At 47.5% G+C, this 17,262-nt stretch overlaps 1 protein-coding gene across 1 annotated transcript in view; it reads left to right on the top strand.

The window, feature by feature from the left end:
- LOC119567405 overlaps nucleotides 1-10,553 on the top strand; it is a 50,768-nt gene extending 40,215 nt beyond the window's left edge. The window contains exons 7-10 of the mRNA XM_037912864.2: nucleotides 3,375-3,543; nucleotides 3,845-4,245; nucleotides 7,692-7,813; nucleotides 9,928-10,553. Coding sequence (XP_037768792.2) covers nucleotides 3,375-3,543; nucleotides 3,845-4,245; nucleotides 7,692-7,813; nucleotides 9,928-10,038 — 803 coding nt within the window. The 3' untranslated portion in view covers nucleotides 10,039-10,553. The remainder of the gene's footprint in view (nucleotides 1-3,374; nucleotides 3,544-3,844; nucleotides 4,246-7,691; nucleotides 7,814-9,927) is intronic.
- Nucleotides 10,554-17,262: the final 6,709 nt, after the last annotated feature.

Raw genomic sequence — 17,262 nt, 5'->3', positions numbered from 1 at the left:
ATGCACACAGCATCTCCCTGTTTCATTTTCAGAAACTGCACATGAAAACTATGGTACAGTAGGTGCTGGTTACATATTTTCAGCACTTAACTGCACTATTCAAGTATATCTCCAATATACTTCAAGTATATCTCCAATGGACACTACCTGTTTCTTCTAGCTCAGCCAGGACCTGAGTCACTCAGAACACAGGGACAATTTAGGGGAGAGACTCCAAGAAATGTTCAACAGTGTCATGAAGTCACCAGGCACAGACTGTATTGTAGATCAGCCCTGGAAACAGATCACTCAGACCCACGTGGGGATGTTGGGAAAGGTTTTCTAATATTTCCCTCTGATAGCCTAGTGACCAGGAATCAGTGACCAGTGACTGTGCTGATGTCAGGGACAAGGAACTGGGTTTTTTCCTGGATATTGCTCCCATACCCATTGTCATCCTCCATGATCCTCAGAGAAGAGTGTCAAAGGAAACAAGGTTGTGCCTGAAAAAACAAACCACGGATTTCAAGTAAATTCTTTCGCTTCTCCCACCCATGAATATCTTTCTGTCACACAAAGAAACCTCCCTAGAGGCTGCTGGAGGATCCCTGTCCCAATTATAGATGACAGAGTCTCTGCCCAGTTGCCTAGGCCAACTGACAAGTGCCCTCTGCAGGTTGCTCTCTAAATAAGTGCCCTCCATGCTGCCTCCTCTCTGTGTGTTCTGGGGGGTGGGAGAGAATTTCAAGGGCAGTTCTGGGCCTACACTGCCTTACCACGCAGGGAGCAATGCCAGTATTGTGGCAAAGGATATATTTCTTCCCCTGCACTAAATATTGCCTATCTCCCTTCCATTTCTGCCACACCTCTGGGTGCCTGTGGTAACTCCAATTTGTCACTGCGAGCTGAAAGGGCTGTTTCAAGTCGTGAGCAACAAGTACATGTATTTCCAAAATTACTACATTTTATAGTCTAGAGAAACGAGAAATGGAGGGGCCACATCTTAATAACTGTCTCTCTTGATGCCCATTCAGGGACATGACTCCCACTGTGTTAGTCACATGGATTCTTAATGACACAAAGACTTCAGAGTGTTTAACCGCAGAATCAGTTTTTGATAGGAATACTGCTGGAATTCCTTGTGTGAGCTTAGAACTGACGTTTTGCTCTAGAAAGGGAGAAGAAGGGTTAAAAGAAGAGGCTTCTGGCTCAGCCAAGAAAAAGAATTTCTTCACACTCCTTTACGAGGAGAGACAACCCCTTCCAGCTTTTTGTGCCTGTGTCTTACTGGGAGAAAGCAGGCATTTCCTAGGAGTTTCTTGGATTAGCCTGAACACTTCATTTAATAAAACAAGCAACTCAAATATCAACAGAGAAGCTATTATTCTCCAAGCCCCATGTAACAGCCAAGTTTGTAACAACCTAACACAACAAGAATACATTAAAATAGTTTCATTAAGCACAATTTTGCATCAGTGCTGAGGTCCATCCCCCACATCACTCAGAGCCTCACCTCCCAGAGCTGAATCACCAATCACTGGCTGGTTTCGCTAATCTCTTAGGTTTCTTCTTCTCAGGAATAGAAACTCAAAAGTGCAATAGTAACACAAGATAGCCTCGGAGGCTATTGTGAGAGAAAGCCATGGCTGCTGGCTGGAATGGAGGTAAAGATGGAGCAGTTGTGCATATGTCTGTGTACAGGTTTGCAAGTATATACATATATCTGTGCATTTGTGTTTTTATGTCTATACAGTATATGTGTACATTTATGTGTGTTCATGCCTATATGAATTTAGGGGCATATATATGTATGTGTATCTGTATAACTGTTGATCTATGTATATAAGATATGTCTATTTAATAGCTAACTCTGGTTTGTTTAGCTCTCTGAGTGTATTTATAAACATATAGTGTATTTAGTTACTAACCTGTCAGTAAAGACAGACAAAATCACTGACAGTAAAATGGCTTTCTTACATCAGTACTAAACAGGTATTTCTTACAAAGACAAAAGGTGAGAGAATACAATAGAGCAGAGGCGCTCTAGGTTCCAAGTTATAGCAGATAGACATACTGGTTTTATCAGAGGTAAAGCAATGGTTTTTCTTTGTAATTAGTACATCCCATGGGGTCCATCTTTCCTCAGACAGGTCTGATTTTTGTGTGTGTCTACACATATATGTTTGGTTTCAGAGTAGCAGCCGTGTTAGTCTGTATTCGCAAAAAGAAAAGGAGGACTTGTGGCACCTTAGAGACTAACCAATTTGTTAGTACTCCTTTTCTTTTTACATATATGTTTGTGTCTGTCTGTCTGGGTTTACCTATATTAAAAAAACCTGCACCAGTGTCACTAAATAGTGATATTGGTGCAAAACCCCCACTCCGGTCTCTGCTCATAGGCATACCTTTTGGCCCTGATCCAAAGTCCATCGACGTCAAGGGGAGGCTTTTCACAGTTTCAGTGGGCTTTGGATCAGGCCCGAGCTGAGTGTGTGTCTGTGCGTGGCTGAGCATGTTTCGAAATTCTCTGTGGGCCCCTGTGTGGGCTCTCAGATTTGAGTTGAAAATGTAAAGTGTCCTGAAACCAGCGCACAAAGAAACTGCTGATCAAGGAATTTTAATGACACGGGTTTTGTTTTGTTTTTATTAAATGTTAACTCCCGATGATTAGGAGGAAATGAACATTTTCAGTGTCTCCTAGATTTTTAAATATTTGTTCTCAATGGTCCTGAGCCCTGTTTATCTAGTTTTGCTTTCCAGGTTCTCAGTGCAAATAACAAGGGACTCTTATTTTTTTTCCAGAATAGAAATAACCTGAATATATATCCTGAAAAATCTCCAGTTAAAAAAAATTAAATTAATAATGATTATTAATTTTATATTCAAATACATATATGGGACAATCCACATTTAAAATAAAAAGAAAGGAAATAACAGTTCATTAAATATTGGTAGGGTCTTACACTTATAAATGGGAACAGCTGGCCTGAGTCTGATTGATTTTAATGAGCTATGCACATGTACTAGATATAATAATAATTAATAATAATTTGGGCAGAGGGATAGCTCAGTGGTTTGAGCATTGGCCTGCTAAACCCAGGGTTGTGAGTTCAATCCTTGAGGGAGTCATTTAAGGATCTGGGGCAAAAATTGGGGATTGGTCCTGCTTTGAGCCAGTGGGTTAGACTAGATGACCTCCTGAGGTCCCTTCCAACCCTGAGATTCTATGAATGTGTAATAATTATTATTTCACTGTTCCATGGCAAGAAATGGGCATTCTCCCCCCCACATACATGGTTAAATTAATGGCCATATATGGGGCCAGGAAGAACCTTTCTCACCCCCCACTCTCCTCAGGACACTGCACCTTACCAGGGAGTTTCTTTCCTAAGCAGTATTGTATAGGAATTGTCCATTGAGAATGAACAATTGTAGGCCATGTGGTCTTGGGGAGGAGGCATTGGAGGCACCTCAGTTTGTCTGCCTTCCCTATGTCTCTCTCTGTGCACCAGGTGACTCTATTCTCTTTCCCACAGATCATGTATCCAGAGGCATCAGGCAGGGGTGAGAATGAAAGACCATGCCCACATTTTCCCAAGATTACAGGCAAAGTGGGAGCTGGAAAGAGTTAGATCTCCTTCCCCGCTCATAAGTGTGATACCAGATTTAACTCTCCTTTTTCCCTGCCTCTGTCTCTTTTCCCCAAATGCTCTCTCTGTGTCTCCCTCTATCCTTCTGTGATTTCCCCTTTCCATCTGTCTCTCCCTCTACTCCGTTGCTCTCACTTTGAACTTTTTTTTGACTAGCAAGCTCTTAGTGATAAAGCTGCAGTCAGTGAATCCTTGGGATCTCTTTCATGTTTCAGGGGGAAGATATCCCAGGAGGCATTTATGGAGAATTATGACCCAAGTGTCCTTCCCAATGAGACTTACCTGCTCTATGAAATAAAATGGAGCAGTAGCAAAAGGTCCTGGCAGAACTGTTGCCATAACACCCTCTCAGAGCATGCTGAAATCTACTTCCTGGAAGATGTCTTTAAAAAGCAAAGATCTGATCCTTCTGACCACTGCTCCATCACCTGGTACATGTCCTGGAGTCCCTGTGGAGACTGCTGCAGGGCAATCAGGGGTTTCCTGAAGGAACAGCCTAATGTGAATCTAGTTATTTATGTAGCACGGATCTACTTGCACAAAGAGGAAAACAATCGTCAGGGTCTACGGAGCCTGATGAATATCGGAGTGTCCATCCGAGTCATGGACCTCCCAGGTAATGACTCATGGAGTTATGTGGACTAGATGGGATAGAGATGGGACATGGGGCATTTTCCCTCTAGATCACTAGTTCCAATTCAGCCCTGGTCACAGATGGCTCCACTGAGGTTGTTGAATGGACTATGGAATCTTTTCCCTTCTAGGTCAGTGGCTCCAAGTCTTGGGGGGATAGTGCAGTGGGATACAGAGCTTTTCCCCTTTAGGTCTCTGGTTTCAGACTTGAGTGTCAGTGATCAAAATGCAGTGGCTGACAGCCATTTTTTGACCTATGTGAAATGTGCTGGTGTTTGCAGTCCAGTTCCTAGCAGTTCAGATAAAAATCACTAAAATCTCCATCCCTGCTGGCACTTGCTGATCCCCTTGTCCCAGCAGAGAGGCTGAGGCATAAATGAGCCATGAAGAGTCAAGGCCCCTTTTCCTGCTAGGGGCGGGAACTCAGAGCTGAGGCACACTGGTGAGCCGTGTGTGTGGGTGAAGCTGGTATGACACTGCCACTGTCTCTAGGGTTCTAGTCAGGGAATAAACAGAGAACACCAGCCTCCTTCCCGGCGCAGTCCATCTCCCATCTTTCACTTTCATTTGAGAACACAGTATTGTATTTAAATGTAACGGGGATGTCTTTGCAGCTTTTTTCTAATCTACCCCCAGAGTAAAATCAGCTCACCCACGGAGAGTGTCCTGCTGCTGCTACTAATCAAGAAGAAATAGATGATATTTTACTCTCCCCTCAATACATAAATGACTTGTCCCAGGTGAATAAGTGAATGAAATGTTGCAAGGCTGGTTTAATGAGACCTTCCCTGGACAGAAAGATGGAAAAGTCCTGGAGAACATGAGGCCCAAGTGCTGTAGTCTCCTCAGCTGGTCCAGCCTAAGGGTGACCTAGCAGAAGCATTCTGCACGGTACCGGGTTTACCATGGTGCCATGGCGCCAGGCCCAGGCTCCAAAGGGGCCCCAGCCCTCTCTGCTTGGGCTGCGGTAAGGCCCCGCCAGCTCTTCTCCACCTCCTGCCCACTGCTCTCTCCTGCGAGGGCAGAAGCTTGGTCCTGCTGTCTCCTGGGGCTCCTGCTACAGGGCAGGCTCTGACCGCATCCACCGGCAGCCAAGCTCCTCCCTCCCCCACCTCTTCCCTCGAGTGCACCGTGTTTCCACCCCTCTCCCTCCCAGCACTTCCCCTGCTGCTGAACAGCTGTTTGCCGGTGCAAGGGAGGGGGAGGAGTGGGGCCGTAGCGCACTCAGGGGAGGAGGCGGAGAAGAGGCAGGGGCGGGGAGGGGCCCTGGGGAAGGGGGTGGAATCGGGGCAGGGCGGAGCAAAGGCAGGGCCCCGGCACTCCCCTACACATACTCCCCCACAGCCTGCTGCCGTGAGCTGCTCAGGGCAGGGGACTGGGAGCACCCCCACAAACCCAGCCCATACCCTCAGCCCTCTGCCCTGACTCCTGCACCCCCCTCACACACTCCCAGCCATGACTCCTGCACCCCCTCATACAACCCCAGCCACCTGACCTCCCTGACTCCTGCAACCCCCCCACCCCGCCCTCCACGCAGCCCTCAGCCCCCTGCCCTCCCTGACTACTGCACCCCCCCCCACATCCCCACCTGCACCCCTCGTACCAAATGGGAGCTGCCCCAGGTAAGCGCTCCACACCCCAACCTTCTGTCCCAACCCTGAGCCCCCTCCCTCACCCTAACTCCTAGACAGACCCTGCACCCCAACCCCCAGCCCGCTCCTGTACCCTAACTCCCTCCCAGACCCGGCACCCCCAGCCCTGAGCCCCCTCCCACACCCTAAGTCCTGGCCAGACCCCGCACCCCAATGTTTTTTTACATTATTTTTTATAAAGCGCTCTCATCCAAAGAACTTTACAATAGTTAGCTAACGGTACAAACAATATTTGGAAAGATCATTAAGTGGTCTGCCAAGATCCCCAGCAATTTTCAAGTGGCCTGTGGAAAAATAAGTTAGACTACAAAAACAATCAAGGTACCTCACTTTATTTTCATTTACTTGCTATTACTTATAGGAGGAGGATGAAGAAAAAAGAATGAAAAACGGGGGCAGGGAGGAGATAAGAGAGAATGTCCTTTTTCTTGGCTGGGTCCCAAGGAGGGGCCCCAAAAATGAAGCTGAGCACAGGGCCCCACTAACTCTAAATCCCCCACTGTGGCTGACCCGTCCCCCACAGCTCCCCACACCGCAGCCAGGGGCTGACCCCCCCCACTCCCCGAGCTCTGCATGCTGCTGCCAGGACAGGGGCTGACACCCTCCCCACACAGCTGCCAGGGGCTGGGGCTGGCCCCTAACCCCTCCCCCCAGATCCATTCTGGCTGGGGTTGACCCCCCAAGTCCTGTTGCCTGACACCTCTTGTCACCACCCCCCTCACACACATTCCTCCACGCCCCTCTAGGGACTTTTTTGGGCATTTGTTCAATTGCTCTTGCCAAAGCAAACGGGATAAATGCCAGTTTTTGTCAAAAAAGTCAGGATGGCCAGGACATAGCTTAAAAAGGGAACTGCCCCGGCCAAACGGGGATGTATGGTCACCCTATCTCCGGGCAAGTGAGTCCTGAGGGAGTCTGGCCAGGGCGGGGGCAGACCCTGACCTGGCTAATTGCGCCAGTCCTGAAAGGCCGGAGTGATTCCCCACCCTGGCACTGGACCGGCCCCGGCCGTGCTGCCAGCTCAGCCTGGCAGATGCTGTCACCTTCCAGCAGGACCGGTGAGTGTGGCCAGGGGGCAGGGTGTGAGGGAGTGGGTCTCTGGAGGTATATGGGGGGGGGCTGCTGGCCAGTTGGGGGTCCGTTGGGGGGCGGTGGGGAAGGTCTGTGTGTAGGGATACTGGGCAGTGGGGGGTCTGAATGGGGTGCTGTGTAGTTGTGGTGGTGGGCTGTGGGGAAGTGCATTGGGCAGTAGTGGTGTGGCTGTGTGTGGGGGGGTGCTGGGCAGGGGTGCTGGTGTGCAGGCCACTGTGATTTGTGGTGAAGGGTCTGTGTGGGAGGCTGCTGGGCATAGCAGGTCCAGGGGACGCTGGGCATAGGCAGTCAGGGGCTGTGTGGCACGGCATGGGCCCACCCCCAAGGGGAAGGGGCACGCTGGCAGCACAGGGCTGGGCAGGCCAGTGAGCGCCTGGCAACTGCCGGTTTGTGTACAGTGCCCTTGCACTGGGCTAGGTGGAGCGGGGCTGGCCCCACCATGCTAAGCCCCATTGCTCCTGGCTGGCCCCTTGCTCTGGAGACCGACCTCCCCACTCCATGCTCCTTTGCCTCCATGGGGGCCAACAGATATGTTTGCTGCCAGGCCCACAAAAGTTTAATCCAGCCCTGATTCTTTCTGCATGGCTCAAATTAGTCTTGCTCCCTTGAGATTGACTGACCTTTGTGTATACTGAGTCCACTGATACCTCCTTCGCCACGTGACTGATTTGTTCCATTTTCCCAGTTTATAGCTACTGTTGGAAAACATTTGTCGATGATGAGGACAAGTATAAAGATGATTATTGGCCCAGGCACTTCGCTCCATGGATAATGCTATATTCTCTCGAACTCCAGTCCATCCTTCAGGTCAGTAGAACTGTAGGGAGGGGGATACTGCATGCCGAAATGATCCACAGTCACATGCAGAACCGTGTCTGAGCGGAACAGTTCCTTGACCTCCTTGGAAAGCTCAGTGATTCCAAGAGCTGAGCTGTAACACACGGTGACTCCCACATGAGCTCATGGGGACACTAAAAGTTTCTTGGAAAACTCTCAGCGCCTGAGGAGATCAAAGGGCTGGTTGGTTGGAGGAGAAAAAAGGCTCTTCACACCTTGGTGGAGTTTAAACACCTCTGTGGTTTGCTTTACTGCAAAACAGCATACATGTAAATAGTGTCCTGTCCCTTTCAGGGACAAAAACAACAGGGTTTTTCCTCAGCCCAAGTACAAAGCGAGTTCTAGAGCATGGCTAGACAAGTTCCAGACAGAGAAACCCCCCAGTTCTTCTCTTCCCTTACATCCCGTCCTCGATCTAGAGACCCTTCTTCCTGACCCTCCGTTGCAGACACAGCTTCCAACTCTACACCGCACATCCTTCTCTCAGGGCCCATCGACACTTGCAAAACTGTTGTCAGCAACAGCCCTCCATCCCCCAACCAGAGCTTTCCTTGCCAATGTCTGGATGGGGTTCATGGGCGCCGACACCGTGGGTGCTCCGCGGTTGGAGCACCCATGGGGAAAAATTCATGGGTGCTCTGCACCCACCGGCAGCCAATCTCCCCACCCTGCCCCACCTCGCCCCACCTCACCTCCTCTGCCTCCGCCTCCTCCCCTGAGCACGCCGCATCCCTGCTCCTCCACCTACCTCCCAGTGCTTGCTGTCGCCAAACAGCTGTAGCAAGCTAAGGGGGGAGGAGCGGGAACGTGGTGCGCTCAGGGGAGGAGGTAGGGAAGAGGTGAGGCCGGGGCGGGGGATTTGGGGAAGGAGTCGAATGGGGCAGGGAGTGGGCAGAGACTTTGGGGAAGGGGTTGGAATGGGGGTGGGAGGGGCAGGGTAGGGGTGGAGTCGGGATGGGGCTGGGGGCAGAGGGGGATCGACCACCCACCGGTGCCAGTAGAATTCGGCACCTATGATGCGGTTTATGTATTCCCTCCCAGTAACGGGGCCACTGAATGTTTCTTGAACTCCCCTGAAGTCTCTCCCCTTTCCAAATCACCCGTGTCGCAGGGTGATCTGTAACACACAGTCAGGGCGTGAAGGGAAGAGCTGGCCAATAAATGGTATTTCCATCCCATGGGAAATTCCGAGATGTGTTTTCAGTCTGCATTGGAACAAACCCGAGACCTTTTCAGTTTTTGTGTGAAAACCACAAGGAGGTGGAAGAGAGTGAGTGAGAGCAGCCTCCCGAGAGTAGCCACCAGCCCGGTGTGTAGGGCACTCACACACTCCTCTGGGATACCAGGCTATGTCTACACTACAAGCGATGCAGTGGCGGTATTGCAAATACGTCGCTGTAGCTCTGTAGCATAGACACTATGGTGACGGAAGAGGGGTTTCTGTTGCTGTGGTAAATTTACCCCCTCGAGAGGCAGTAGCTATGTTGTTTCAAGTATAAAGGGGGATAGTTTCACTTGAGCACATCAAACATGTTATGAAATTTTTCACAGTTTTAGGTGTAATCTCGGCCTTAGGTTCAAATCCCCGATCCTGAATGAGACATAGCACGGACTTGAACCTGAGTACCTCATATCCCAGGGGAATGTCTAAACCACCAGGCCATTGGCTATTCTGGGGTGGGGTCGCGGTCTCCCTCTCCAGCCCCATCCCTCCCCCCCTTTTTTTTTCTTTTCCCATGGTAGTCCTAAGAGACTTTCCCAACAAAAGTTTCTTCACAACCGATATGTTTCCACAAAATGTTTTGGATTTGACGAATCAGCATTTTCTGATGAATAACCGTTTAGCTGGAATACTCCCAACCAGATCTAAAGATGAGTCCCTGTGACCATGAAACATGCCTGAGAACCCCTTTGTAATTTGCCCTGGTTCTGAATGAGATTTGAAGCAATGAATATTATAGGTGATTGCTGTTACAGGGAGTTCCTCCCCTGTCCATTAAATCCCAGAGTGAGTCTAGAGTGCAAATGTTAAGCTGCCAACCTCCCGAAAAGAAATTAACTTCAGCTGTTGCTTTTCTCACCAGAACATTCCCTCTTGCTTAGAGATTTCAGCAGGTGAGAACCAGACTCCAGTTTTCAGCCTATGTGTAGAAGATGAGGAACAGAAAAGAGCACTCACATCAGCCAATCCCTGATCGCCGCCAGTATCCTGGCCTGGGCAGCCAACCAGTCTCTGGAAGTGTATTGAACCAGCCATCATGGGGGAGGGATGTTGATAGGACACTAGGATGTTTAATCATTTCCATTTGATTTAGTTACTCGTAGCCATTTCCTTCCCATTGGTTCAGCTTGTAGCCTTTTGAAAAGTGAATCATGTTTACATGTTTAATGTTGTACAATGACTGGGTCATGTTAACACCTGTGACTCAGTGTACAGGTTTATTCCATCACAGTTAACACAAAAGTATCTTTCTTATTCTGTAGCCAATGCTGTTTCACCAAATGAACATAACTCTATATGCTTTGCTTTGTGTAATGCAGTTTATAAGGAACTAACTCATTATTCATTTACATATATAGCGATCTTAGAGAGGATTTATTCTCTTGGGTTATTTGTTTGAATTATTTTTCTCTTGGTAGATTTCTAGGTTTTACTTTCTCTGTCTTTTGTCAACTTAATATTTGAATAAAATATCTATAATCGAAGGAAGCACTGCCTTTGTTTGTCTGTTCATTTTCAAAACGTAATTCATGTGGCACTGCTTAATAAATCCTAATTGGTGCTAACATAAGAATGGTCCAATGTATGACACCACAAACTGTTCTAAGAGTTCATTAAGTGGGAGGAGGAAGAGTCTGGTGATCACTCTTAAAATGAACTGACATTCCAAACTTTAGCTTTTCAAGCCCATAATTTTCCTCTAGGCCCTCACCTGGTCCTCATACTCCCTATATTGCCTTTCTTTGCTAGATCATAGAAGGCTGCTCTCATCCCACATCATCACATAAATGCAGACTTTAACATGCATTTATACAGAGAAGACACAGCACTGGGCAAGGACAGCAAATCCTTGCAGAGAATTTTCCCTGCTATTGTAAACCTAGGCTCTTCGACCAGACAGATGCTGTGTTTAGGGAGCTCCCAGTTATTCCATTCCTGGCCTCTCCCAGCAGAAGGTGATGTGGAGAAAAGAGCAGGAGGCCCAGAGCAACTCCATTTCCAGCTGTTGCAGCTACAGGTGCTGTAGGGCCTGGTGTTTTGAAGTGCATTTGCCAAGGAAGCTATGGCTGAAAAACAAACTACAAGATCCAAGTGAAACTTTTCCCTTCTCTATATGTCTGTGTGTGCCTCTCCTCATCTCTTCAATTCCCCACAATGTCTCTCTCTATTACACTCACAAACATACACACAATGAAACCTCCCTCGAGGTTTAGGGGAGATTCTCCCATCCCTTACTAGAGATCATCAAAGCTCCACACACTTTTTAGTGCAGTTGACCAGTTCCCTCTATGTGTCTGAGATGCCTCTTATGGTGTCCCTATATCGAAGTCTGAGATATGCCTCACTTCACCTCCCTTACGTCCCAGGTAACACATGGAGCAGAAAGGAGGAAGTGCCCTTTGAGCCTGACGCTTCAGTGACCAGGAATAGGAACTGAAAGAACAACATTTAATGAACAGTCCAAAAGGCTGGAGAGATAGCCAAAAGAACTCAGGACTTCTGACACAGATAGATAACAATGTGTGTGTGTGTGTGTATTTGTGTGTGAAAGAGAGAGAGAGATTATGCATGTGTTACTGGGTGAGTGTGCTTCTGTGCATGTGTGTGTTTATATACAATGGTGTTTACAGTTACATGTGTTTGTATTTGCTGCATAGGGTTATAGCAGTGAGTGTGTTTCTGGTTGTATAGTTGCGTGCACCTCTCCATGTGCTTGTGTACAAATATGCATAGGGTGACGGGTTAGGGATGCGACCTGATGTACTGGGATTTCACTGAGCCCACCTGCTTCACTAGCCTGGGCTCCCTCTTCCTGTTTTGCTGAATCAGGCTCTCCGGCTTCTGGCAGCACACACACACACAGGTAGGGATGCACCAGCTATAGAATCACACAGAGTCTGTAAACAGCTGTCTATGAGAAGGCTCAGCTAGGAAATTGCCCAGCACCCAAGTGCAGGTTCCCTCTGGAAAGTACACCCAAAATAATATTGTTTTGTGCTGTAGAGAAATCTATACAACGTAAGCTCATAAATTTGCCCCCTCCCTCAATGTGGAGAAAGGTATCATCAGAAACTTCTTGCACAACTTCTTGCGCCCCCCCCCCCAGTTAGAAATTGCACAAACTGGGTTTAATAATAAACAAAACCAAGTTTATTAACTATAAAAGGCAGATTTTAAGTGATTATAAGGGATAGCAAAGAGAACAAAGCAGATTACCAAGCCAATAAAACAAAACACGCATACTAAGCTTAAGATCTTAAAGAGACTGGTTTCAAGAAGTAAGTTCTCACCCTAAATGTTGTTTTAGACAAGTTGCAGAGTTTCTGTAGCTTAGAGTTCCAGTTATTGCTCTGTACAGACTAGACTCCTGTCTTAGTCTGGACTCAGCCCTTGCCTTTCCCACCCCAGAGTTCCTTTGTCTCTTCAGGTACTTTCAGCAGACTTTCTTCTTGGGCAGGAAGGCAATGGAGAAGAGTTTGCCTGTTTGCCTTACTCCTCAGCCTTAAATAAAATTTACATAAGGCGGGAATCTTTTGTTTCTAGTCTTGACCTCTCGTCCTTTTAGTGGAAAATTACTAGAAGTCCAAGATGGGGTTCAGTACCAGGTGAGAGGACCACCTGACCTAGTAGTGTCACAGCTACATCCCAGGACTCTCAGGAAGGAGAGAGATTAGTATCTTCAAAGTCTTATTGTTTCTTCCTAATGGCCCATCAAAGCTGATGGCCTGTTGTCTGGTGGGTGTCTCTCAAATACACACACTGTTGTAATTGTTACATAGTCAATATTCCTAACTTTAGATACAGAAATGATAGTCATTGTCAGTAATGCTGACAAACCCTGGTCATCAGCGGGCGGGATCGAACCTGGGGCCTCTAGAGCTTAAAGCATAAGCCTCTACCGCATGAGCTAAAACCCAACTGCCTCTTAGCTAAGAGCAGACTCATTTTATTTCTCTCTCTCTAAGTGGTCTCGGTGCCACTAGATGGGACAGAACACCACACCCAGAAGGTGTGTGGGTTACATATTTCCCCAAGCTGAGGTAGAGTGTCCTGAGCTTCAGAGACTTCCCAGTTGAAATCCCAGACAAGCCCCCATTTGTAATACCCACAGACTCCAGTTGTCAGTGAGCAGGATTGAACCTGGGGCCTCTGGAGCTTAGTGCATGAGCCTCTACTGCATGAGCTAAAAGCAAACTGGCTCTTAATTAAGACTGTAGAGCAGACTCATTTAACTCTCTCTGTAAGTGGTCTTGGTGCCACTAGATGGGACAGAGCACCACACCAAGGAGGTGTGGGGGTTACATAGGCATACAAATTGGATAATCACATTCAGTAAATTATAACCTTTCTGATGATACCTTACAAGACCCATCATGCATAAAGTATATCTCAGTTATGCCATATCCATATCATAAGCATATTTCCATAAAGAATATGGGTTGTAACATCACACATAGTATGTACATATATAGTTGGGTGGGTTTGTAGTTGTATGCGTGTATGTCTGCAAATGCACTGGACATCACTGCTCTCATGCTTCTCTCACTTCCACCAGTGTAAATCAGGAATAACTCCATTGCAGTCCATAGAGATACACTGGTGTAAAACAGGGATAATTAAAAGGAAAATGTGAGTGGGGGCTGGAGGTGTGAAACACTCCCTGAGCAGCCAACTAAGCCTTTTTTTGTGAATACATGGAAAAGTATTTGCAGTGGTTTTTACTGACGAAGTTTCTCGTGTGAAATTTATCAGTAAATATGAATTAATATTCAGAGGGCACTGTGGACAGATCGGGGTGCACCACCTAGTGGTGGCGGTCTCTGGTGGTCACTCCACCTACTGGTCATAATGGGAGAGGCAGGAGATCCCAGGCCCTCCCACGCTACTGGGTTCTGACGCAGGGCCCTATGAGGTCTGTCCAATGTCTTTCATTCTGGAGTGCCCTGGGTCAACCTCCCTGGGTCATTTCCTACCTCCCTCTTTCCTACAGAAGGCTTCAGTTTAACTCAGTAAGCACTACCCAATAGGGAAGGATGTTCATGGGAAGGATGTTCCTTGCTGTCTGTTTTCATTTGTTTGAGCTTCCTTTGTTTTCCCTTCCTGCTTAATGACTCTGTTTACTGCTTAATTGAAAATTAAAGCAAACATACACTCCTTTGTTCAAAACAGGCTGGTTTGACTAGTTTGGTGCTACATGAGTTTTGAACATGCACTCTTAACATCAACCAGGGGAATCATATAACTTCACGTAAAGCTTGCCACACGTGTTTTATCAGGACAATTCTGACCAGCAAGTTATGAGTTTTCAAATGATACCTCACAAGGCATACCTGGTACCTAGATCATTACACTAGTGTGTGGGATGTGAATACAGGGGTATATTACATCACAGCCCCCAAGGAGTTATTTGTGAGGAGCTGGGGGAGGGAAGTGAGGAGGCGGAAGCCCACTCAGAACTTTGAGGCCAGTGGTAATACATTATACAATACATTAACTTCCTCCAGAGGGCCTAGCTCTGACCCAGGTATCTCATGGTGCCAACTGGCAGAGGGCACAGGGGGGCATAAGGGTGCAAGGAATCCCCTGGGTCTGGTATTTACATCTCAGTTCACCAAAGAATGTCATGTAAGGGTCTCTACTGAGTCACACCGCTCATCATAATCCTTGTGAAATGTATGTGCCACTAATATGGAAGGAGCTGTGTACCGATAAAGGCAGTTATGTTCGTAAAGCCTTGAAGTTAAAGGCAGGTCACCCAGAAGGGCATCTTGTTAGTTTGCTTTAGGCTCTTGAATGTGTGTTATGATTTTATTTGATCTGTAACCCTTTGGTTCCAATATTTCTGCTTCCTATCACTGCAATCTCTGGGCTTTGTTAAATACACGTACGCTTGCTTTCTCTATAACCAAAGGGAAGTGCTGTGTCTACGTGGAGCTGTAGTGGCCTATGGGGTAGCTGGTAAGCTGTGCAGCACTGTTCCTTTGGGAATGGCAGATCTGGGAATTCTGTGAGTGTCCAGTGGATCAGGGACTGGGCACTCCAGGGAGATGCTCGGAGGACTCAGCGGTTGGTGTGCACCAATTGCTGACCTGCAGAGGGACAGTGGAGTCCATGTGAGCAGAGAATGGAGGGCTTGTGTTTCTTATGAATTGGTGGAGCTGGGAGCTGACCTCTGGCAGCAGTGCTTAATTTGTAATGAAAGATGTGCCGGGGTTCAAGCAATGCTTTAAAATTCATAACTGATGCAGCAAGCACAGAGGTGCCAGGCGATGAACTGCCAAGCCCAGAGGTGTCGGTGCTCAGCCCTGGCAAGCCCTGCTGGCACAAATTAAACATTACCTTGCAGGTACAGACCAGGCTTCCTCATGCTAAGGACCAGTGGTGGTGAGGTGACTCACAAACCTGGGTACCTCCAGGCAGCATCACACTCGCTCATAGAATCATAGGACTGGAAGGGACCTCGATAAGTCATCTAGTCCAATTCCCTGCACTCAAGACAGGACTAAGTATTATCTAGACCAGGGATCGGTAACCCTTGGCACGCGGCCCGTCAGGGAAATCCGCTGGCGGGTCAGGACGGTTTGTTTACTAGCACCGTCCGCAGGTTTGGCCGATCGCAGCTCCCCCTGGCCGTGGTTCGCCGTTCCAGGCCAATGGGGCCTGCGGGAAGTGGCGGTCAGCACATCTCTCGGCCAGCGCTGCTTCCCGCAGCCCACATTGGCCTGGAAGGGAGAACTGCGGCCAGTGGGAGCTGCGATCAGCCGAACCTGCGGACGCTGCAGGTAAACAAACCGTCCCGGCCCACCAGTGGATTTCCCTGATGGGCCACGTGCCAAAGGGAGCCGATCCCTGATCTAGACCATCCCTGACAGGTGTTTGTCTAAACTGCTCTGAACAGTCTAAAATAATGGAGATTTCATTACTCCCTAGGCAATTCATTCCAGTGCTTGAACTACCCTGATAGTTGGGAAGTTTTTCCTAATGTCCAGCCTAAACCACCCTTGCTGCAATTTAAGCGCATTGCTTCTTGTCCTACTCTCAGAGGTTAACGAGGACAATGTTTCTCCCTTCTCCTTGTAATAACCTATTATGTACTTGAAAACTGTTATCCTGTCCCCTCTAGTCTTCTCTTCTCCACACTGAACAAACCCAATTTTTTCAATCTTCCCTCATAGGTCATGTTTTCTAGACCTTTAATCATGTTTGTTGCTCTAGTTTGGATTTTCTCCAAGTTGTCCACATCTTTCCTGAAATGTGGCATCCAAAACTGGACACAGTACTCCAGTTGAGACCTAATCAACATTGGAATAGCAAGGAAGAATTACTTCTTGTGTCTTGCTTACAACACTCCTGCTAATACATCCCAGAATATTTGCTTTTTTTGCAACAATGTTACCCTGTTGTCTCATATTTAGCTTGCAATGTACTATGACCCCCAGATCCCTTACCGCAGTACTCCTTCCTAGGCAGTCATTTCCCATTTTGTATGTGTGCAACTGATTGTTCCTTCCTAAATGGAGTACTTTGCGTTTGTCCTTATTGAATTTCATCCTGTTTACTTCAGACCATTTCTCCAGTTTGTCCAGATCATTTTGAATTTTAATCCTATCCTCCAAAGCGCATGCAACCCCTCCCAGCTTGGTATCATCCACAAACTTTATAAGTGTACTCTCTATGCCATTATCTAAACCATTGATGAAGATAAGAAAAGGAGTACTTGTGGCACCTTAGCGACTAACAAATTTATTTGAGCATAAGCTTTCATGAGCTACAGCTCACTTCATCCGATGCATCATGTAGCTCATGAAAGCTTATGCTCAAATGAATTTGTTAGTCTCGAAGATGCCACAAGTCCTCCTTTTCTTTTTACGAATACAGACTAACACGGCTGCTACTATGAAACCTGTCATTGATGAAGATATTGAACAGAACCGATCCCTGCAGGACCCCACTCGTTATGCCCTTCCAGCTTGACTGCACCACTGATAACTACTCTCTGGGAATGGTTTTCCAACCAGTTCTGCACCCACCTTATAGTAGCTCCATCTAGGTTGCATTTCCCTAGTTTGTTTATGAGACAGTCAAGTAAGACAATATCAAAAGCCTTACTAAAGACAAGATATGCCATATCTACCGCCTCCCTGCCATGAGTGGTGAGTGACTCTGCCATTTGGGGAGGCTGGGTGTGCCTGGACTG

The sequence above is a fragment of the Chelonia mydas genome, chromosome 1, assembly GCF_015237465.2.
Source record: "Chelonia mydas isolate rCheMyd1 chromosome 1, rCheMyd1.pri.v2, whole genome shotgun sequence".
In the NCBI taxonomy this organism is placed as follows: Eukaryota; Metazoa; Chordata; order Testudines; family Cheloniidae; genus Chelonia; species Chelonia mydas.
This window is presented reverse-complemented; position numbering and strand designations above follow the sequence as displayed.